General features: G+C 35.5%; 1 protein-coding gene across 1 annotated transcript in view; it reads right to left on the bottom strand.

Annotated features, from left to right (window-relative positions):
• Nucleotides 1-6,379: 6,379 nt before the first annotated feature.
• The window catches only part of LOC126953398 (protein eyes shut homolog), a 47,724-nt gene continuing 29,759 nt past the window's right edge, over nucleotides 6,380-24,344 (bottom strand). The window contains exons 3-4 of the mRNA XM_050788852.1: nucleotides 12,262-12,423; nucleotides 6,380-7,578 (exon numbers count right to left, since the gene is read on the bottom strand). Of these exons, the coding sequence (XP_050644809.1) occupies nucleotides 6,380-7,578; nucleotides 12,262-12,376 (1,314 nt within the window). The 5' untranslated portion in view covers nucleotides 12,377-12,423. The remainder of the gene's footprint in view (nucleotides 7,579-12,261; nucleotides 12,424-24,344) is intronic.

The following is a 24,344-nucleotide window of genomic DNA, read 5'->3' on the forward strand; positions in this document are numbered from 1 at the left end:
AAAGAATTTCTTCTTTAAAGCTTTAATTACCTTCAACCATTGATTTTTCATTACTCAGCCAAGAACATATAGACATAGCTATCTATGTCAGGCATTAGATGAGGGGAAAAACAATTTTTTAAAATCTTAAATTATAGGCTGAGATGAATTGTGTAGTTCTAAAGAGGCTAGAATTTAGAACTACTTGTGAAGCACTGTGCAGGTATAGCCCCCTTTTAGGTAAGTTTCTGAAAACTTTTACACCATCACAGTTTGGTACTCTGACTCACTCATTAAAATTAAAGACCACAGAACTTGAAGAGAAATATGTTTTGAATCTTTTTATAAAATGTGATTTAGCCTAATTTGTAAAGTAACTGTACAGTTTCGTATACTAGTTTTACTTGAAAAAAAAAAAAAACATATGAAAACTATTAATTCAAATCTAAATTTATTTAAACCCTAAAACACATGGTTTTGATGGCTGTAATTTAAAGCAAGAGCTATCAAATGATGCTGACAAAAAAAAAAAAACCTCCCAAAAAACAAAGAACTCAGTATATTTACTTACCTGTATTAATGAAGAAAAATATAAATAATTCCACAAAATCAAGATTGATTGTTTTCCTAAAGAACTTAAAGATTAGAGTTAAAAATTGGTTTTGAAACAGAATTATCCTTGTTATTTCTGCTGGAGAGAAGGGAGAAAATTCGGAACCAAACATTCTATCTAATTTGCAATGACTTGCAGTACTTTTTTCCCTACTTTATCCTCTGAAATTTGTCGTCATAAAGTTCTAAAACAGAGGACTTGTGTTTAAATAAAGCCCGTTTAACTTTGGTCCACTTTTCTTTTGGAAATTAACTTGTTAGAAAACAAATTCCCAAACAAAACAAAATCTAAGTCTTAATTTGCACCAGTACAAAGAAATTGCTGTCAGGGTTTTACACATTAAAAACAAAAACATTAGTTTTTCAATTTCAAATGTATATGTCATCAGTACATCTACCTTTACTGGTTGAGGGATTATCAGACTCCAGATTTCTTTTGCAAGATGAAAGTAAAAAATAATGGGTTAATGAATGAAAACAAGCTTTTAGGTCAGTTTTTGATCACCTCTTAGCTAATAGTTTCTTCTACATATCTAAAATTCGTTAATCAGATCTGATTGAATCTTGATACATGTTTTTAAAATAGCAAGGCCCATATAGCCTCCTATTAGGGATGAGCATCTCTTGGAGTTAGAGGCAGATCTTGTAACCGCTGATTGACTGAAACATTGTGTGGAGAGTAGGAAAAGTATGGTCATATTAACTATTTGAGGTTTTCCTTTTATGGAAAAAAAAGGAAAATAAGAGTTTTCAACGAGTAGTAGATCCAAAGCCATTCTCAGTCCCAGGTACAACTAGCCTTATACAAACTAGTGAATTACATGAATTTCATCTTTCAGTTTCTCCTGTTTCAAGAAAAACCTGCTCCTTAAAAAAAGTTGTACACTTAAACTTAAGAGTCATCTTAAGACGGTGAATGCATACCTCTATTAGGTAAAAGTACCAAGGCATCTCAGTACCTGTAAAGTTCACCCCATGTGATCTTTGTGGCAATCAGAAAGCCTCCATGAGCCCTCTGTAAGGCATCCCTGGTTTTGAGCACTTAGTATAAACATTGGTCAACTCAAAGGTGAAGGCTTAGAGCTGAGGAATCTGGAACTTAGAGAAGTTGGGAAACTTGGCCAGGTTATCCTGCTGTTGTCAGAGCAGGGATCCTAGCTCAGTTGTCCTTTTCTCTACAGTCCATGTGCTTAGCAATTGTGCTCTGAGAATTGAGAATGAGGAAAAGAAGCAAAAGCCTGGATCATATATACCTTTCATAGCCCTCTTGCTTTGCATTCCACCGAACTGTCAGAAACCCTTCAATGAGCAACCCAACTCTTCAGCGTGAGCCAGAAGACATAACCAAAAACCTGTAAGTTATTTTGTACAGATTTGCAAAATTTAATCACAAATCCTAATTCTCTATTCCTGTTTTCTATTGCTGCTGTGATGAATCACTACAAGTGTAGTGGCTTAAAACCACACAAATTTATGATCTTACAGTTCTGTGGATCAGAAGTCTATGCAGATCTCACTGGGTAAGATCAAGGTGTCAGCAAGATGCATTCATTTTCTGGAGGCTTTCGGGGAGATTCCCTTTTTTTATTTTGGCCTTGGTTTCTATCTTCTAGAGGGCACCCAATTTCCTTGGCTCATGATCCCTTTCTCCATATTTAAAGACAGCAATATGGGACCCAGTCTTTCTCTACTATCTCTGACCTTCCCTTCTGATTACCTCTTCTACAAAGGACCCTTGTGGTTACATTGTTGACCCCAACCAGATAATCCAGGGTAATCTTCCTGTTTTAAAGTCAGCTGATTAGCAACTTATATTCCATCTGTGACCTTAATTCCCTATTATCATGTAACTTAATACATTTACAGGTATTCCAAGGATTGGGGTGTAGACATCTTTTGGGGGGCCATCATCTTCCACAGCCCTTGACTCACTAATTGTAGCTTATTGTGGGTGAATTAATCTTAAATCTTTATAGAATAGTTAAGGCTATAGTAAATACATGTTAAAAATGTAAGAACAATAACACCAGCAGTAGAGAAGAAATTGGAGTGAGAAGCCCCTCCATGTTAACGTGTGTGTTAAAACTACCCCTTAACAGGTAACTTTGTTGTTCCTAAGTTTTTAATAGTAGCTGTGTGTTTTTTTTTTTTAAATTTATTTATTATTATTATACTTTAAGTTGTAGGGTACATGTGCATAACGTGCAGGTTTGTTACGTATGTATACTTGTGCCATGTTGCTGTGCTGCACCCATCAACTAGTCATTTACATCAGGTATAACTCCCAATGCAATCCCTCCCCCCTCCCCCCTCCCCATGATAGGCCCCGGTGTGTGATGTTCCCCTTCCTGAGTCCAAGTGATCTCATTGTTCAGTTCCCACCTATGAGTGAGAACATGCGGTATTTGGTTTTCTGTTCTTGTGATAGTTTGCTAAGAATTTTTTAAAGTTTATGAACCACTGAAATGCATTATGAGAGCTTGATAGTGAACCAGATCTTAGTAAATCAGTATTTTAATATTTGGATATACTAGTTGTACTGTGCTCATCATCTCAGATCCCTCTAACACTGGTCAGGCTACAACTTACTAATGACTACAAAGAACTGTATACATAATCAGGTTTATTTCTGTCTCTTAAAGCAAATTGCAAATAAAATTGGTTACTGCTTTTAAAAAGGTGCCAAACACCTTAGTTCTTTGATTTCTGTTTCACAAAGAATTATAGTAGTTAATACGTAGAACAAGAAAGTAGTTGAGTTGAAAACAAATATTAGATCAGTAGCTAGAAGTCCTTTGAAAGCTTGAGTTCACCCTGTCAAGTTTCATCTTACAGATAGATGCAGAGCAGAGTCATTGAGGGAAATAGCCTAAGCACTAAAGGACAATGAATCCAATATAACTCCAAATACCCCCAAAATACTTTTTCTATGTAATAATTGTGTGCATGTCCATGTGTGTATATATATATGTATATGTTAGCCCAAGCTGTCTTTTAAAAATACTTATTTTAAGATAATTTTGTCCTCAAAGTAATTTTTTTTTTCAGGAACTTATTCTTTAAAAGGAGACTGAAAAGGTAAATATTACTGCATCTTATTTTATAAAAATGTTCCGTTTACATTCAACACTTTGAGAAACCTCGTGACATTTATAGTAAAATTATCTTAAAAGTCTTTCTGTAGCAGTCATTTTTATTTCATACTGGAAAAGCATTTCACATAGGAAATCATCAACACCATCATCACCAGGGTAGCAAAATTGGAAGCAGGAATAGTGTTAATTTGTTACATGAAGTTTGCAGGGTTTTAAGGTGAAAAATGAAGTCATTTTGATTTATGGGAGAATAGGCAGCAGTTTTCAGTTCCTAAATATTGTGTGCCTATTCTGCAAGCACAATTTTCTGCATTTGGAATTCAATGATGAGCAAAATGGGAAAGTTCCAATTTTGTGGAGATTACAGGTAGAAGACAAGTTATAAAATCTGAACGTAAAATTGCAACTGTGAAAAGCTTTAAGGCAGCAATTCTCAAACTTTTGGTTTCAAGACCCCTTACACTCTTAGAAATGGAAAATGCCAAAGCTTTTGTTTATATGGTTTATATCATTAGCATACTAAGAAAGTCAAATGATAAACATTAAAAATATTTATTAATGATAATCTCATCTGTTAATACAACATTTATATAAATGTTAGCTTCCAAACTAGTAAGAAGAGTGTCATTGTCTTCATTTTTGCATATTTCCAATTTCTAACTTAGGGCTGGATTCTCTTAGGTGCTCTGCATTCAGTGTTTTGTAGTATGTCGTTTTATTTGAAATATATGAAGAAAATCTGTTAATATGTTCATTCGTTTTTGGGAAAGGGAGGACTCTGGATTCCTTGAAAATATCTCAGGGGTTCTTGGACCATACTTTGGGAAGTGCTATTTTAAAGAAAAGGCATACTTTATTATGAGAGAACAAGTGACCTAATATGATGGGAGTGTGATTCAGGCAGTTTCTTTGGAGATTTTGTAAGCTTTTATAAAACAGCCTTCTTTTTATACATGACGTGCATTTTCTGAAAGGTTAGATTTGATTACTAGCTGCCAAAAGGAATTTCTTTAGAGCATTTATCCTTATGGTGTAAGTATCTCCAAAGTTAAATGCAGTAATATGGACCAATACCAGTTTAGGTAACAGTTTTTCAGCAAAATTTGATGGAGTTGTCTTGAGTGGTTTCTGTTAAAAAACAAACCTTTGAATCAATGTGTAAACATTCTGCAATTCTACCTTATATCTACCCTCACACTTCCTAGTGTTAATATGAACTGTATGTTTGGAAACATTTGTGCCCTGTCAAATGGTGTAGACATTCTTAACTCTGGTCCTAGGTCCTTTTAGGAATGTCTGTAGCCTTTTGATTGGAATGAATGGAGTGGCTAAAATAAGACAAAAATCTGTAATATTTTTTGAATGATAAATTACGCCTAGTTACTTTGTATAGATTGGAATCTGCACAGAAGTTAAATGTGTATTCATCAGCTCTTACTTTTTGTAAATTCTTTTCTCGAATTACTTGATGATTAATTACATACTTTTCTTTTTGAACATTACATGCTGTTTATTATTAAGATTTTTTTCCTCCAGATGACCTATTCTACCTGGTAGTTCACCAAGTCAGTCATATGTTGCTGGTTGTCAAGTGGCAAAATTGTCACAGATATCAAACTCAGAAAATGTCAGGTAACAACAGCAATAACTGCTTTCCAATCTGCAGTGGTGGACTGGGAGTGGGAAGTGAAAATTCTGTTCACAATTGTATCAATAACTGTTTTGGGAAAAATAATAGTTTTTCAAGTTATGCTATCAACAGTACTAAATTGTTAGGACAGTAATTTCCCGTGGCATTGTTTAGAACCTATTTTATGCCCAATTTTGAGATCTGTAGACTTGAAAGCAGTTAAACACAAATTAAGGTTAATTTTTTAATTTGATCAGTTAATATGAGTACATAGTTTTAAAAAGCCAAATAGTTCTACAAGGTTTATAAATAAAAAGCAACAGGCCTCTGCACTACTCTTCTCTCCAGAGGCAACCATTTTTAATTCTTTTAGATATTTAGGATATTTGCCTTCATGTTTGTGATATGCGTATGCTATTTTTTAAGTTGCACATACTGTAATATCTATTAATGTCTTACTATAAAAGATAAGGATTTAGTTCTTACCAGCCTGTTCTTTCCTCTCACCGTCTCTTTCTACATTCATGCAATAATTTTTGGTTTAAATCTATGTTCAAGTTTTACATCGTTGAATCATACAAATAGTTGTAGCTAAGCCATGTAATACAATATGGTTACATTGCTTTGTATAAATTTTATTTTTCCTTTGATTAATAACTTGACTTTTTCCTATTTGTACCTATCCCTAATTCATTCCCAACATTTTAAAGTTCAGTTTACACATTGATTTTTAAAATTGTGTTTATACATTCATTTTAAAATTTAAGCATTAGGGATAGGTAAAAAGTGAATAAGCAAAGTGAATAAGCACATTCCGTGAATAAGCACTGAATGAACTAATGGAGTTAAAACATGAGTCAAAATATATACAGATAAATTAGATGTAGGAAAAACAATCAGAACCTTCAGTGACATTTTACAATCCTACCAAAAAGATATGTTAGCATTTAGACTATTTCAGGTAATAGTAAACAGTTGATTCCCCGTGAGCAATGTACCAAAGAAATAACTATCAAAATAACTGCATTTATGTATAGTGTGTACTAAAATCTCTAGTGTTAACTTATGTAACTTCATTTTGTTCATCTCCATCGTAAACATTGTATCCTTCTAATTTAATTAGTTCAATTTTTTTTGGATCCTGAAAAAATACATCTTTAATTTTGCCAACAAAATTGGTTTTAAAAATCTCTTGAGTAACGATATTTACCTTTCGACCATATTCAAAACCCCCTAGATAACAAATGCCTTCATAATTTAGAGCAACAAAGTTTTTATGTGGATCAATATCCTCGGAAAGAATTAGACTGTTATTTACGTAGGCCTTGATAAGAGTCTGATTTTGAATTACAATTACATGGTGCCATTTATTACAACAGAATGTGCCATTGTTATAGCTCATAGGCACAGAGATTCTTTCTCCTAAGTTAACTGCTATTTTCAAGGTCTGATTATGGAGACCAATTGCTAGAAAATCATTTTCTTCATTTTGAGCTATTCCCATCCATATAATTAGACCTTCTGTTTTAGTGGTACTGAAATTTAAAGATATAGTAGTGAACTGGAGGTTTCTCATTCTGTAATTTGGATCAATGTATTTAATGTAAGAATTGCCCATGAATTTTGCAGTTGTAAATGAAGTTTTGTTTTCACAATACCTTCCCACCCAACCCAAAGTACACAGGCAACTGTAAGAAAATGATTGATCAGGTATACATAAAGACTGGTGGAGGCAAAGATTATTCAAACAGTACGCAGACTGGTTACATATATTTCCAGCCCAATCTGGCAAACATCTGCAAGAAAAAGTTGTGCCATTTACTGTACATTCACCTCCGTTTCTGCATGTATTGTACCCACAGGCTGTCCCATCACAGTCACCTACATTTGAACCACCTTTTGCTCCGAATTCAGTTAGTTGTAATTCTTGATTATTTATGATAACTTGTCGGATACAGCCGTGAAAACCTACAGGTTCATTTTCTATTGCCATGGGATTTACAAGATTTAAAGAAGATACTCCTCCAATATAGAAGTCTGTATTTGTGTCCAGAGAACTCATTTTAGTGGAGGCTTTTTCTGTTACATTTATTCCATCTAGATCCAGGTAACCTTCTGCACCAACTCTTCCTGCTTTTATTATGTGCCAAGTACTTCCGTTTATAGTTACTTTTTGGAGAGTTTCTAGAATGATAGTTCTGTCACCAAGGTTGTAGCGAAGTTGAACGGAACCATTTACTAAAGAGATACATAAAAAATCACCTGCAAGAAAGCAAACAGTAAGTTTGATTAGCAACAGTAAAAGTTTCCATTGAAAACTTTTGCTCTTTCTTGCCAAGTTGGGTGAGTTTTGGTTATGGGGAAAAAAGTAACAGCTCTTGAGCACAATTGTGTTAGTTTTACTTCCACTCACAGAACAAAATGCATATATCCTGTATTCTTTCATTTTGTTCAGCAATTGACTACATAATTTTTCTGTAGTTGTGGACAGTTTTCATTGAATGAATGTATTGTGGTAGTAAATTAAAGTGAGGTTTTTCTTCAAATGAAAGCCTGATCCTTATGATACCGTTTAATGGCGTTCACTATTTTCAGGTTAGGTACCTATAAATTCTCTGCACATTCCTGGCTCCTTTCCTCTCTCTCCAACCTTACCTGGAATGTTCTCTTTCCCCATCCTTACATTCTCTTTACTCCAACAACATTGACCTTGTCAAGGATTTCATTTGCCTGTTTTCTAGGAACACTCCTCCGCCCCATTCCACCTCAACTAGATAACTCCTACCCATCCTTCAGGTTTCAGATCAAGTGTCAACTTCCTCAGAGAAATTTTCTTTGATTTCCCAGAGTTGGTCAGGCATTTTTTTTTTTTCTGTCAGTGCTTTAATATCACTAGGTTTCCTTCCATTACAATATATATCATTTCATAATTATGTAGTTGTGTGAAGAAATTGGAACAAATACCATCCAGCATCTGAAGTTGCAATGAGGCATTCAGAAGAAAATTAAAGGCAATTCTACAAGCTTGGAAAAAGAATGTTCTTCAATGTTAAGATTGCTTCAAGAGGATAGCAAAATGACTTATTAATAATGAACCATGCAGAAGGCTCCATGAAACATTTTCTTCTCCCTCTGAAATTTCGCAACCTTTCTCTTTTCTCATACAGGGATATTCGGCATTATGCTACACTACTTCCTCCAGAGTGCCATATTTCCATGCCTCCCTCCTGCAAATGGTGTTCTTTCCTTCTCTCTCCATTGTGGTCTATACCAAGCCATTCTAGAGTGGTTGGAATACTTGGCAGCTCTATAGTTCTTCACCTATCAAACTATGGTTCTCTTGCTTTATTTTCCTCATAGGGAATTTTTAGTGAGTATACTATGTCATTACATATATGATTATTTGATTAACAGCTGCTTTATCCACTAGGTTGTAAGCTTTATGAGAACAGGGTCTGTGTTAGGTTTGGTCCAACAGTTTATTCACAGCACCCAAAACGGTATCTGGCACATAAATAGATGCTAAATAATTATTGAATGAAGAAATATGTTTGTAGGGTTGTGGGTTGAGATGACTCAGGACATTTCTCAAATAATGGTTTTAGCTTGAAAGCAAAAACTTTTTTCCTATAATGACATGAAAATTGTTTTAAAAAATTCATAACAAAGGAAGAAACTCAGTTTATTTGCATACTTTCTAACATGTACAGCATTTTTAACTATAAGGAAAGAGAAGCAGCATTATAAACTTTCAGATTAGGAAAGAAAAATATACAATGGGTTATACCACAAAAAACTAGAACAAGTAAACATAATTGATATTAAGTTCAAAAAATTTATAGCAACCTAAATATACTTTATGGCCTGCAAGTGAACACAAACCAGTTATCTTTCGAAAGATTATGGAGGAAGCTTTTCTTGCTCTTTGTGTTGTAGAGTGTTCCTGTAGTAAACAATTTCATAGTGAAGAGGTACATTAGAATAAAAAATATCTAAGAAATGATTAGGAAAGCTGAAGCTGTGATCTATACTATCACTGGTCATGTTGCCAACCAGAAGAAAGAGCAAGGATAGCTTCTGTGAAGAAAGGGTTATTTTAACTCAGCTAGTATGTTCTTATGAAAAACTGACAAAAAGTTTTCCTTCTGTGGCTCTGGAAGCTAAAAGCTGTATTAGCTTAAAAAATCTTAGACTTTTAAATTTCATTGCATTAGGATATGATTCTCTAGTTACGGGTCATAAGTACAGATTGGCATTATTTTTATTTTGAGACAGAGTCCTGCTCTGTCCCCCAAGTTGGGGTGCAATGGTGCGATCTCGGTTCACTGCAACCTCCACCTCCCAGGCTCCCTCAGTCTCCCGAGTAGCTGGGACTACAGGCGCTGGCCATCACGCTGGCTAATTTTTGTATTTTGGGTAGAGACGAGGTTTTACCATGTTGGCCAGGCTGGTCTTGACCTCCTGACTTCAGGTGATCTGCCCACCTCAGCCTCCCAAAGTGGTGGGATTACAGGCATAAGCCACTGCACCCGGCCTCGGATTGGCATTAGAGTAAGAACATGTAATGAACAATTCTTACAAGAAACAGCTCAAATAGGATAAAGATCATAAATGAATTCACTTTGGCTATTTAATGCCCACTCAACCATGACTGAGTCTCCTCCCACCTTTGTTCTGCTATTGTTTCTACCTCATTATCTGCTATCCCACCGTGCTTTATTATAGATCAGAGAAATCTTACAGGACCTAATATTTGTGAAGAGACTACAGAATCAGCGTTATCAGGGGAATTGTATATACGTTCTTTTCTCTAAAAAAGGAAAGCAATGGTAATTTAAACATTTAAAATATAGCTTAATTATTTGAATATGTTTTAACTTCACATTGCAATGACTAGGCCTTTTTATACACATTGGGAGGATTATAACTGTCAGACGAATTCAGGCTTTGATTAATTTGTGCTTAACAAAATATTAATTTTTATATGTCAAAAATCTTTTAAAGATGTTAAATTTTTAGCAGAAATAGACGAAAAGGGACCAGAGTCTTATTTCTTTAAAATATCTTTCAAAAAGCAGAGATCTAAAATCATCTAGTATAATGTTCAAGTTATTTTTTTTTAAATTTTATACTACTTGAGAGTACTCAAATTATTAACCTCTAAAGAGATACAGAAACCATGTTAATTTAGAATTTGGTTTTCAATATGTGAAAACCACATTGGCTTCTTATATTTAAATTTTTGGATTTTAACTTTAAGTGTTTGGTTAGTTTTTACTAATAGGTCCTCTTAGCAGAGGATCAACTATGAAGATTTGGTTAATGTTTACATCAGGCACAGCTCTTAGAGAAGGTACAAAGTACAGAACTGTCAGCTGTATTTTCTGCAACCTTAAATGAGAGGCTTCAAATAAACTTGTTACATCACTTGATTACTAAAAGATAAGTTTATGCCTTTCATCTGATGACTGTTTTTGGTTAATCTAGGTTTAAGTATGCAGAACTTATATTTTTAATATTTTAAAATTTTCATGATTTTCTTATATAAGTCAAATGCAGCATCAATTGTGTGAAACTAATGAATCTCTGTAAGTAGTGTCTGATGGCATAAAAAGGAAACTCTTGTCTTGAACTACATGCATTGAATAACAGATGTAAGAAGATGTGCTTTTGCCCTCCTATGTATATTAGTGTGTATGAGCTTTATATTTCATATACATAAACACAAATATGTATCTGTTGTACTGATTATAGAACTATAGTACAGTATTCCCAGCCAGTCACAATCCTGAATATACCTTGATTTTCTGCCCTTTTACATAGGTCCCACTTATGTTAATTTTGAGTTTTATTAGCAATATAACTGAACTTGATTGTCTTTTAATGTCTCTTGATTTATAAATAGAAAATTTCTCTCTGTGTGTGGTTCTCCTATTTGACATTTTCACAGGGAGATTTAATCATGAATTTAAAACCAAATATCAAATCTCAGGAGAACAAATTTCTTCTGAGCTGTATTTTATAGCTCAATTGTACTTTTTCTCTTTGAAATTATTTTCAGGGTATTTCAGAAATGCACTGAGATGGAACCACTTTGGTCGAATTCCCTGATATTCTTATCATTTAGAAGCCAGTCAAGACACTTCTATAAGAACTACTTAGATTATGATAATTAGAGCACCATTTTTGTTAATGATGTGAAACAAAATAAGCAATTGTAATTATTTCTCAATACCAAAATTGTTTCTCATTTTCTGAGAAGCAAAATCAAAGAAAGTCAGATGTAAGATTTTAAAAATACTTAGCAATGGAGATGTAACTATGTGTGCAAATGTCTGTCAGAATTTTGGAGAAACGTATGAAAATGGAAATCGGGTAAAATAGTAAAACCTAAAAAATTATTTTTTAAAACACTAGTTGGATACTTTATTTTATATTTTATGATAAATAAGTACCTTTTAAAATTCCAGTATGTTTTTATAAGCATTTTAGAACACAAATCCTGGGTTTACTATTTGGATGACAGAACAACTTAAAGAGAATTTTTGGAGCTATAAATGTGGTTGAATCTACATGAAATATATCAGCCATGCCTTCCTTTTAAAAAATCTTTTATATGCATATTTTGTCTCCTTTGACACAGTACTATCATGCATGGCTTTAATGTCTTTTTTGAGGTGTTGTTTTAAAGTTGAGCATATACTATATTTAGATTTTGCAAACTTTAATTCCAACAAATCTGTTGCTATTTTATTAGAATATTTAGGACCTCTAAATTCATACGCATACACTTGCAGTGACAATAGAACATAAAAGCATCAAATGTTTACATATTTAAAGACTAGGTGACACAAACACTATCATACATTATTTAATAGACTATTAGGAATTCATTAGGGTGTTTTTCTTTTTTCATTCTGCAAACAAACAGCCTGCCAATCTTACCTGATTGGGCGTTTAAGTGTTGTGCAGCATAAAATAGGATACCATTTGCAGCGAGAGGCTGAAACTGCAATTGAATATGTGTCTTTTTTCGAACATGAAAGGAAGCAAAAGACATCCAGGATAACTCACTGCTTCTGAAAGATGGATCACTTATGGATAAAGCTGGGGGGGGAGGAGAGAAAGAGAACTCCGTGAGTTATCTGCTGGATTAAAAAAACATTGCTCATAAATACAATAAACTGCTTATGTAATTTTGTAATTTAAGGATTTATTGCCCAAGAGTTGCTTGTAGATGAGTACGTCAAACCTTGGTAAATTTGTGAGTCTGTTCTGATTCCACTAACTTTAGGCTTTTGTAACGAAGCCACTTACTGAAAAGTCTTCTCTTGCTTCTGGTAACTATGCCTTTTTTGACTGATACTATGTGACACAAATCTTCTGCTCTAGATTGTATTATATAGAGGGATCAGATGCATAGCTGAAATTCTTGGAAATGTCTTACATTTATAATGCTTTCAGAAAGATAGTTCAAATGTTGGAAGATAGAGAACAACACTATATAAGTTATTCTTCAGCCTCTATATTTCTGATTCGAATATAGAGTATAATCAAGTCAAGTATATTTTAAGGCATAATATATTGATATTATTTTTTTGCTTCTGTGTATAACTGACCCAATGGGAATTATGAGAGGGAGACGGAAAGTTCTGCACATTTGGCCAGGTTTTATCCCTATGGAATCTATATGCCTTTTCTTAAAATGTTACGGTGCTTCTTAGAGTGCGCCCTGGTTCAGGACATTGCTTAGCCATTAATCCAGTTATTTAGTTTTCTCCCTGCTCTTTGGACCAGGCATATGCTAACAGCTCTTTTTACTTTAGATTGAATAATTGGTAGGTGTTTATCCAAGAAGTGTTGGCTTTTGCTGTTTTTTTTTTTTTTTTTTTTAACTGTACTCATTCATTTCGACTTATTGCGGTTCAGAAGGGTAGAGGTTAGAATCACCTCATGGTGTTGCCAAGAATGCAAAGTGCTATACCTCATTCCTAGAGGGCCTGATTTATTAAAGCCAGGATGGGGGCCTGGCGCAATGGTTCACTCCTGTAATCCCAGCACTTTGGGAGGCTGAGGCTAGAGGATCGCTTGAGCTCAGGAGTTTGAGACCAGCCTGAGCAACATGGCGAAACCCCATCACTCCAAAAAAAAGTTAGCTGGGCATGGTGGCGAATGCCTGTGGTCCCAGCTGCTGGGGAGGCTGAAGTGGAAGGGTCAATTGAACTTGGGAGGTGGGTGGAGGTTGCAGTGAGCTGAGATGGCACCACTGTACTCCAGCTTGGGCGACAGAGTTAGACCCTGTCTTTTAAAAAAAAAAAAAGCTGGGATGGGATTCAGAGGGCACCCCCATTTTTAATAAACCCTCCTGGTGTTTCTGACAGATTCCTGGGACCACATTTTCATAAAACCTGGTTAAAAATTTTAAGAACACAAGGGTGATTTAAAATGTGCGTGTCCTTTTGAAACTGTTTTGTAAATATTTTTAAATTAATACATGTTTATTATAAGACAAACAATATAAAAGTGTGTAACATTTTTTAAGTGAAATTTCATTGTTCTTTCTCCTCTCCTAACTCCAGGAATTACTGTTAAGTTTATTGTACATGTAGCCAGACTTAAAAAAAATACACCTACAATTAACATATGCATATATCTAATACTTGATTTATTTTAAATAAAACCACATTTTATGTAAACTATGCATAAGTAATTGCTTTTTTTCCATCTATCTTTGTGAAACTGATATTAGCGTATTTTGCCTATCACTTCTTTTAAATACATGGAAGGTATTTGTAAAAATACACTTTATTTTTTTAGAGCCACTTTAGGTTCACAGCAAAACTGAGTGGCAAGTACTAGGGTTCCCATATACCCCTTGCCTCAACACATGCGCAGCCTTCTCCACCGTCAGTATCGCCCACTAGAGTACATTTGTTCAATGGATGAATCTGTACTGACACATCATTATCACATAAGTTCATCATTTACATAGGATTCACTCTTGATGTACATTCTATGGTTTTTGACAAATGCATTGTGAAATTTATTTACCATTACAGTATCATACATAAAATCATACATCATTTTATTGCCTTAAAAATCCTCTTTGCTTGCCTTTTTGACCCTCCCTCCACCCTGGCAATCATTGATCTTTTTTTACTGACTTCATAGTTTTGCCTTTTCCAGAATATCATATAGTTGGAATCATATAGTATGAATACAAATTTTAAGCTCCTTTGGACAAATACCAAGGAACACAATTGTTTGAGCATATGGTAAGAGTATTTTTAGTTTTGTAAGAAACTGCCCAATTGTCTTCCAAAATTGTTGTACAATTTTGCATTACCAGTAATGAGAGTTCCTGTTGTTCCATATCCTTGCCGGCTTTGGGTGATAAGTGTTTGGGTTTTAGCTATTCTAAAAAGTATCTAGTGTTATCCAATTATTATAAGTTGTAATTTCCTAATGACATACGATGTTGAGCATCTTCATAAGCTTATTTGCCATCTGGGTATCTTCTTTGGTGAGGTTTAAGTTTAGATATTTTGCCCATTTTAAAAATTGAGTTAATTTTTGTGTGGAATTTTACAAATTCTTCATTTACTTTGGATAACAGTTCTCTATCAGATATATATTTTGCAAATATTTTCTGCCACTCTGTGGCTTGTATTCCCACTCTATTTCAAGTGTCTTTGGCAGATTAGTTTTTTAATTTTAATGAAATCTAATTTATCATTTTTTTCTTTCATGCATTCTGCCTTTGGTTGGCATCTAGAAACTCATCATCAAACTCAAAGTCATCTAGATTTTCTCTTATATTTTCTTCTAGGAGTTTTATAGTTTTTTTATTTTACATTTAGTTCTTAGATCCATTTTGAGTTAAATTTTGTGAAAGATGTCATGTCTGTGTTTAGATTCTTTTTTTTCTTTTTGCATGTGGATGTCCATTTCTTCTAGCATCATTTGTCAAAAAGATTATGCTTTCCACATTTTCTTCTACCTCTTTTGTCAAAGATAGTTGATTTTATTTTGTGGCATAATATTTTTAAAAATGGATATACGATGATTTCCTGAGCAGTTCCCTCATTGAAGGGTAAGTAGGCTATTTTCAGTTGTATTCCATTACTCCTGGTTTCCCACCCTATCTCTCTAGCTTCATATGCCCCTGTCTTATACATTTTATAATTCCTCAGGGCTTTCCGTAGCCTGTCTCTCTTCTTTTCTTTCCATTAGTGACCTCTCATCTAATTCCGTGACTTTAAGAAATACCTGTACATACGATAACTCCTTCAAAATTTACGTCTCTCTAAACCTCTTCTCTTAGCTTCAGTTTTATATAGTCATCTCTCTTATTATTTGTTTTGGCCATCTCAGTTATATCGAACTTAACATGTTTGAAGTTGTACTGCTGAAAGATACTCTTCCCTCGGCCTTCCTCAGATCAGCAAATGGTCCCACCACCCATTCAAAGCCCCATATAGAAACTTGTTAATCAATTTGATTGTGCTCTTTCCAAAATTTCCTTTACTTTTCCCAATATAATGCATTAATAGATTATAGCTGCATGATATATTTCTTATTTGCCCCATCTTTCCATTACCACTGCCACCATCCAAGTTGACATCAATATCAACTCTTGATTAGATCATTGCAATATACTCCTCATTGATCTTTTACTTTTTGTCTTTATCTCTTCACATCCATTTTATATATCTGCCAGAGAAACCTTTTGAAAACATCAATTAATTGCCTTCTTTAAGCCCTTCAGGGATTTTACTTAGAATAAAATGCAGATTCTTTATCATAACCTCTGAAGCTTTGCATGATTTGGCCTCCTGTTAAATTCCCAACATTATCCCACCTTCATGCACCATTGTGCATATGATGCACTGCATAACCCCAAGGGGAAGTCATCACATTGTAATTTATGTGGATAGTGTTGCCTGGAGATGTTCAATGAACAACCTACATGAAAATATGATGATGTTGTCTGCACACTTTCCTCCTGTTCTTTAAACTTCAGATGCACTGGCTTTTACTACTGGATTTGTCATAGTTTGATTATCTTAGATTAACTATACCACAGTTTACTTAACCACTGCCATGTTGCCATGTTTTGAGTTGCTTAAAATTATTTTGTTATCGTCTGGGGCATGGTGGCTCACGCCTGTAATCTCAGCACTTTGGGAGGGCAAGGTGGGTGGATCACGAGGTCAAGAGATCGAGACCAACTTGGCCAACATGATGAAACGCTGTCTCTACTAAAAATACAAAAAATTAGTTGGGCATGGTGGTGCGCACTTGTAGCCCCAGCTACTCGGGAGGCTGAGACAGGAGGATCACTTGAACTCAGGAGGCAGAGGTTGCAGTGAGTTGAGATTGCTGCGCCACTGCACTCCAGCCTGGTGACAGAGCAAGACTCCGTTTCAAAAAAAAAAAAAAAAAAATTATTTTGTTATTACTAATACTGATAAAATAAACATACTTGATTATATCTCCTTGTAAACATGAGAGAAAGTTTCTCATGTGCAAACGTGAGAAATGGAATCGCAATGTGATGGTCTGTGTTCATTTTTAGAGTTAATAGATGCCACCAAACTACCCTCTAAAGTGTCCACATTAATTTATACTCCAACCAGCAGAGGATGACAGAATATCCTTATGTATATCCTCAATCACACTCGAGATTATTAAAATTTTAAGTTTTTAGCAATCATAATGATTCCATTTTATTTTAATTTGCATTTTGCTGATTACAAGTGAAGTTGAGTTTCTCATGTGAGTATTGGCCATTTGTGTTTTTCTGTGACTTTTTTGTTTATGTCTGTTGTATGTTTTTAAATTCAATTTGCATTTTATAATAATAATACATATTCAAAATATTGGTGCAAGATGTCATTTCAAAAAGGTACATTTTTACTTAGCAGACTTCAAGGATAAACTAGAACAGGAAAAATGACTATGCTTAATATGACTTAAATGTTTATTTTATAGGTTAAAATAAAGTCAAGAGAAAAATTGAGGTGGACATACCAATGATTAGTCATTGAGCTATGCCCAATTATTTCTTTTATGTCCATCAACTCCTAAAAATGATCACTTTGTGGTGAAAATATTTCACATGTATTTTGAAACCATAAATTAATATTTCCTGATTGGCTATCCATCTTCTAAATTTAGTGACCATTGGCAACTCCCCCTATTTCACCATAGGCAAAGGTTTGTGCCAACACGTTCACTAGGTTCATAGAAGTTGAATTAAAGTATTTTGGCTGCCTGTCTGGGACATAACAGTAAAACAAACAAAAATTCTTTGTGCTGCCATCCTTGTGGGTGGAAATAGTAAACTAAACATATGTTGGTAAACTAAATATATGATACATGTTTAAATAGTGAATATATGTTGATACATCTTAGAAAAACAGGGAAAGGAGAAAGGCATGTGTGCATGTGGGGGCAGGAAAAGCATTATGAGGAAGGTGATTTTGAATAAACACCTCAAGGAGGTAAAGAATTGAGCCAAGTGGGTCTTTGAGGAGAGGGAATACTGAACCCTAGGGTGATAGGGTTCCTACCATGATTAAAGAACAGGAAGGAGGGCAGTGTGACTGGATGAATGTTAAGGAAGGGGAGAGTTTTAATAGACAAGGTCAGAGAGGTTATGGGGGCCAGATCACATTATCAAAGACCGGGAAGGTTCTGAGACTTTTACCTACTGGCTATCTAACTTATTAGCCTGCAACTTCTTTCCTTTTTAATTTCAACTTGTATTTTAGGTCCAGGGGTACATATGCAAGTTTGTTACATGGGTAAAGTGCATGATGCTGAGGTTTGGGGTACAATTGATCCCATCACCCAAGTAGTGAGCATAGTACCCAATAGGTAGTTTTTCAGTCCTTGTCGCCCTCCCTCCCTACCCCCTCTAGTAGACCCCAGTGCCTATTGTTCCCATCTTTATATCTATTTGTACTCAGTGTTTAGCGCCTACTTATGAGAACAGGTGGTATTTAGTTTTCTGCTGCTGTGTTAATTTGCTTAGGATAATAGCCTCCAGCTGTATCCATGTGCTTGCAGCATTTTCAATGATGATAGTAAGAGATGTGAAACTCCGGAGATAAAGGACAGTTTATTACAGCATTAGCAGTAGCCAAGGTATCAGCATTTTTGAGTCAATTCTAGGAACCTCAGTTCTCTCACGGACCATGTTATAAATATGCAGTGGGTTGCTTGGGGAGGAAGTCTGAGGTTAGAGATCCAAATATTTTTATAATGGGTAGTGAGCATCCTTGCTTTTTGCTCCAAATGAAGACAGTATCTCCATCTTATAAGGCAGTAAGCAAACTGGCTTATTACTCCAAAGGAAGACATTATCCCTGTCTTCCAAGAATATTTTCTACACAAACACACTTGATAACCAATAACAAAAACAGCCAGTACCTTTAATCAGCAGATGGAGGCCATTATCCTAAGCGAATTATCACAGAAACAGAAAACCAAATACTGTGTGTTCTCATAAGTGGGAGCTAAACATTGGATACACATGGACATGAAGATGTGAACAATTGACACTGGGGACTACAAAATCGGGGAGAGGCAGATGGGAGTAAGGGTTGAAAAACTATATTGAGTACTATGCTCACTACCTGGGTGACTGGTTCAGTTGTGCCTCAAACCTTAGAATCATGCAGCACACTCTTGTAACAAACCTGCGCGTGTACCTCCTGAATCTAAAATAAAAGTTGAAAAAAAAAAAAAGTGTAGAAACATGACAGGCCAATAGAAAATTGTCTCTCTACACATGGCTATTATATCCATCGAGACTGTCTTACAAGAATGAGATGGGAAGTCACTGGAAAGCTTTGAGCAGAGGAGTGTCATCATCAGATGGAAGTTAAACAATATCGTTTTGATTGCTGCACTGAGAACAGAGTGATGAATGCAAATGTGGGAACAGAGCACTCCCTATCAAGAGGTTATTACTATAATACTGGTAAGAGGTGATGGTGGCTTGTATCAGAGAAGTAGCAGTAGAGGTAGTGAAAAGTGGTCATATTTCAAATATATTTTGAAAAATTGAAAGATCATATGTGGGTAAGAAAGAAGAAGGAGAAGAATCAAGGGTAACTATGGGGGTTTTGTCCTGAGAAACTGGACGGATAATGTCATTAACTGAAATAGGGAAGACTGTGGGAGAAGTCAGATATTTTGGAGAAGATGGGGAGCTCAGGTAGGACACGTTTGAGATGTTTTTAAAATGTTCAAGGTGGTGGTTTAGTAGGCTGATGTATGATCTGGAATTTAGTAACTAATAGATCAAGCAACAGAGATTGGTAAGGAATTTAGGAGATTTAAACAACACAATCAGCAAGTTTGAGATCATGGACATATAGGACATAGCATTTGACCTTCCCAATATACATTCTTGTCAAAAACACATAAAATATGTACAAATATTTCCTAAATACTGAGCCATAAAACAAGTCTCGGAAATACAAAAGAATTGATATTATGTATACATTTACAGACTTGCTCACAGCTATGATGCAGAGGAAAAACATGCTCACTCTGCCTGTGCATCAGTAGCAGGTAGCACACCTTACATTGCTCAGTTTAAACTGTACCTTTGAGCCTTGTTTTGGTTTGGTTTCTCAGTCTGCACCACGTTTGCTGTGTCTGAGTTTACTTTTGAGTTGCTTTAAAAAATCATTTTGTGCAATAGAAATAATGGTGGTTTGAGTGTTGAAGGTGCTTATAAGAGGTAATAACGGAAATATAATTTTTAATAACTCACTTTGAAACAATTTTGAACTTACAGAAAAGTTGTCATAACAAAAAGAACTCCTTTATCTCTTTCACCGAGACTCTCCAATTGTTCCTATTTTATTGCATTTTCTCATCTTTTTCTTTGTTTTTCTTTTTCTCAGTTCCCATCTCTGTCTTCCTATGTCTCTGTCTCTGTCACACATACACACATACACACACACACACACACACACATCCTATTTATTATTAGACCTTTTTCCCAACCTACAAAAACAAGCTAAAGATGCAGTGTCCTACAACTTCTAACCATTCCAGTCAATGTTTCCTGTAAACAAGGATATTTTCCTATATAATTAGCACTCAAACCTCCAAATCAGGAAGTCAACATTGATATATCACTACAATCCAACAATCCAATCCATAGGCATGATTCACGTTTCAACTGTTCCAACAAGGATTCTTTTTCCTTTCTCGTCCAGGATGCCCTTCAGGAATGTGTTACGTTTAGTTGTCGAGTCTCTTCATATTTCTTCAATCTGGAACAGTTCCTCTTACTGTTTTTCCATATTCTTGACAGTTTTTAAAAGGCTTTACATCCTGTAGAATGACCCTCAACTTAGCTCTATCTGGTGTGTCTGCATGATCGATTCAAACCATGTAATCTTTGTAGAAATCATGTGCACATCAAGAGCTACATAATGTAGACCCATATCACTAAGGTTAATATTAAACTTGATCATCAAACAGATGATCAAATATACAAATAGAAGAAATATTTGGATTTGCCAGGTTTCTTCACTTTAAATTCTCCATTTTCCCTTGTAATTCATTTCTATGTCAGGCAAAAGTATTCAAAAATTACATCAATATCCTGATCCTCAGCTAATCTCCACCCACTAGCAGCATTAACTTTCATCAATGACTCCAGGAATTAAGTACCTTTTTGAGATGGTTGCTACATACTGATTATCTACTTACAACATTCATTTTATGTTTGTTAGCTGGAATTCCGCTAATAAATAAATGTATAGAAGATCTTTCTTTTTCTCATCCTCCTTCATTTCCTCTTTCATTTTTCCCTGCCTCTCTCCTTCCTCCCCTCCTTTCTATCAGTATGGTATCATTATTTTTATTCAATGGATTGTAATCTGTTATTATCATAATTGTTTTGTTTATAAAATTCTCCCTGATTTGGCCAGCTAGAGCCCCTTCAAGCTGATTCCTGTGTCCTTCTGTCTCAGGTTATTTTTCTAGAAGCAGACTCTGGGATGGAACTTAGTGTATGGGAGGTTTATTGGAGAGTGTGCTTGGAAGCAACATGTGTGTGAGGGAGAAGAAAGCAAGAGGGAGAAGTTGGCAGCTGATTTCACAGGGAGCTCTGGAGCTCCCTGGAACTCTTTAGAGTCATTTCAAATTGAAGCAAAGGGCCAGGCCTTTGGGGCACCCCTCTCTTCCTGTCATCTTCTCTTTAAACAGTTATTGGATTCAAGCTGTCACTAGTGAGGTGGTATAACCTGGGACAAGGCAGCTCTCTTCAGTCCTGGTGAGGGATTTACCTTTGAACTCTCTGTTGGCAATATTTCCAATAGTTGAGGAAGTGAGTACCTCCATTTAGAAAGGGATGGGTGCAGATCTGCATTATGTACCATAACATCCACTTCAAGGAAAATTCAACATTGACCTTGGTACTATTTTACTTTATGAATTAGAAAGTAAACTTATTCCCCCCACCCCCGGCCCCTGAGATGGAGTCTTGCTCTGTTGTCCAGGCTGGAGTGCAGTAGTGCGATCTTGGCTCACTGTAACCTCTACACCTTGAGTTCAAGCAATTCTCCTGCTTCAGCCTCCTGAGTAGCTGGGATTACAGGTGCATGCCACCACACCCAGCTATTTATTTTTATTTTTATATTTTTAGTAGAGATGGGGTTTTGCCATGTTAGCCAGGCTGGTCTTGAACTCCTGACCTCTTAATCCACCTGCCTCAGCCTCCCAAAGTGCTGGGATTACAGGTGTGAGCCACCATGCCTGGCAGAAACTATTGATTTTCTTATTTATAACACTTAAGATTACATGAAAATTTTCAGCACTTTTGGAACCACAAAAATTCCAGAAAGATAATGTGTGTAACCAAGTGTAGTCCTAATTAGATTAAAATGCTATATTCCAGATGTTAATTAAGACCCTGATATGGCTTGGCTGTGTCCCTACCCAAATCTCATCTTGAATTCCACATGTTATGGGAGGAACCGAGTGGGAGGTGATTGAGTCCTGGGGGCAGGTCTTTCCTGTGCTGTTCTGATAGTGAATAAGTCTCACGAGATCTGATGGTTTTACAATGGGAGTTTCCCTGCACAAGCTCTCTTTGCCTTCCACCATCCATGTAAGATGTAACTTGCTCCTTGCCTTCTGTCATGAGTGTGAGGCCTCTCCAGCCACGTGGAATTGTAAGTCCATTAAACCTCTTTTTCCTTCCAGTTTCAGGTATGTCTTTATCAGCAGCATGAAAATGGACTAATACAGATCCTGACTTTTGTTTCCAAAACACTTTGCTTGAAGAGCTGAATATAAGTTGGCACCTCCCATTTCTCTCACCTGCTTTGAAATTCTTATAATAAAGCTATGTGTTCAAGAATTTCAATGTCCCATGTTCCTAGATAAGGGATGGATCTATTTTAAAGATGAGATGGGTGAAGAACTATTTACAATGGATTGTATGTTTTGAAACAATGCATAGATAGTTGATACTTTTATTGTTGAGCTATGTGCATTAGGGTTTTACAGCTTGAATACTGAAAATTCTGATGCCTTTTGGGTGTGAATGGGTCTGCCTCTAGAAACAGAGGCCACAAATAGGACTTCACGGAAGCCACAAATAGGATTCAAAGGACTCTGATTAAGTAAGTAGCATCTATCATCATTAAATTAGCTTCTCAACATATCCTCTGTTGTTCATTTTGAGGTAGAATTTGGGAAAGGTCCAGGGTTTTCAGTGACTCATACCAAGTTTTTCTGGCAGTGAATCATCTTTGGGAGACTTTAGAAATCCATATAGGTTAACTAAGAAGAAAACGCCACTACTGCTCTTCTTGGATAACTGATGTACTGAGTTCTGGCCAATAGCTTCCGGGATGGTCAGTGTAAGGGGCTGTTTCAGAAGGGTTAGTAATTAGTTTTCTGAGAGGAATAATAACGAATAATTCAAGTTACTTCTAAATTACACAAACTTCACTCATGATCACCACTTTTATGGTCTTTATTATAAATAGAATCCCTCAGAGAAATTAATAATATTTATATTTACTCCTGTTTAACAACTGCAGCATTAACTGGCCAATACCATCTAGTAAAAAAGAAAATAGAATAGACTGTTTAGTGAAGCGGAAACACTTGGATTGCAATGAAATACCATCTGATTTATGAAATCCATAGATTTCTAAAACAATATTTTGAGTAAAGATATTATGTCTTCTCAAAACACTTAAGGATAAATGATACGGAATATCAAAGGAAGATGTTTTTAATATGAGCGAAAGATTGCTTCAGGGAGAGCACAGACTGGCATAATATCAAAGATCAAGAAAAGGATTCAAGGATTTGTCGTAATTTATTGAAAAGGCTGAACTTGATAGGAGTCACCCAGGAAGTAGCTTGATTTTCCCCTGTGATTCCCCTTTGGATATGTCTGTGAGATCTTCCATTCTTATCCTTGATGATACTTGGGTGAATTTTTTAGATCTTTTGTCATTTTCAGGTTTCAGTGAAATGTTCCCATTTGCAGGTACTAAGAGACCCCATTCAATCTGAATCAAACTGCCAACATTTCACCTAATTATAAGCTTCAATCCTTTCTCCACAGCTCTTCTGACAAATTTGGAAAGCTGTACTAGGGTAGTCCGGGTAGTTGTATGTTTTTGTTTTGCTGTTTGTACTGGTCCTTACCCTCCTTCTTCACTTTCCATTCTGCTGGTTTTGGCTTTTCCAAGATCACAGTGAGGATAAGTGCTAAGAAGACAAGAGAAGGGTCTTTTTTGTCTACTGCTATTTGTAGCTCTTTATCAGCTGTCTAATATCTTCTGTCATGGCAGACACTCTTGGATCTTTGAAATCTCTTTAACTCTTCACTTGTACATCTGTCCTGCAGTTCTTGACAAGCCTGACGCTTCTTGCCAGACCCTTTATGAATCCAAATCAACTTTTGCCCTTGTGGGAGGCCTCCAACACATTTCCTCTTGAGACAACTTACCTTTCTGGTCAAGGTTCTTTTA

The sequence above is a fragment of the Macaca thibetana genome, chromosome 4 (genome assembly GCF_024542745.1).
Source record: "Macaca thibetana thibetana isolate TM-01 chromosome 4, ASM2454274v1, whole genome shotgun sequence".
Classification (NCBI taxonomy): domain Eukaryota; kingdom Metazoa; phylum Chordata; class Mammalia; order Primates; family Cercopithecidae; genus Macaca; species Macaca thibetana.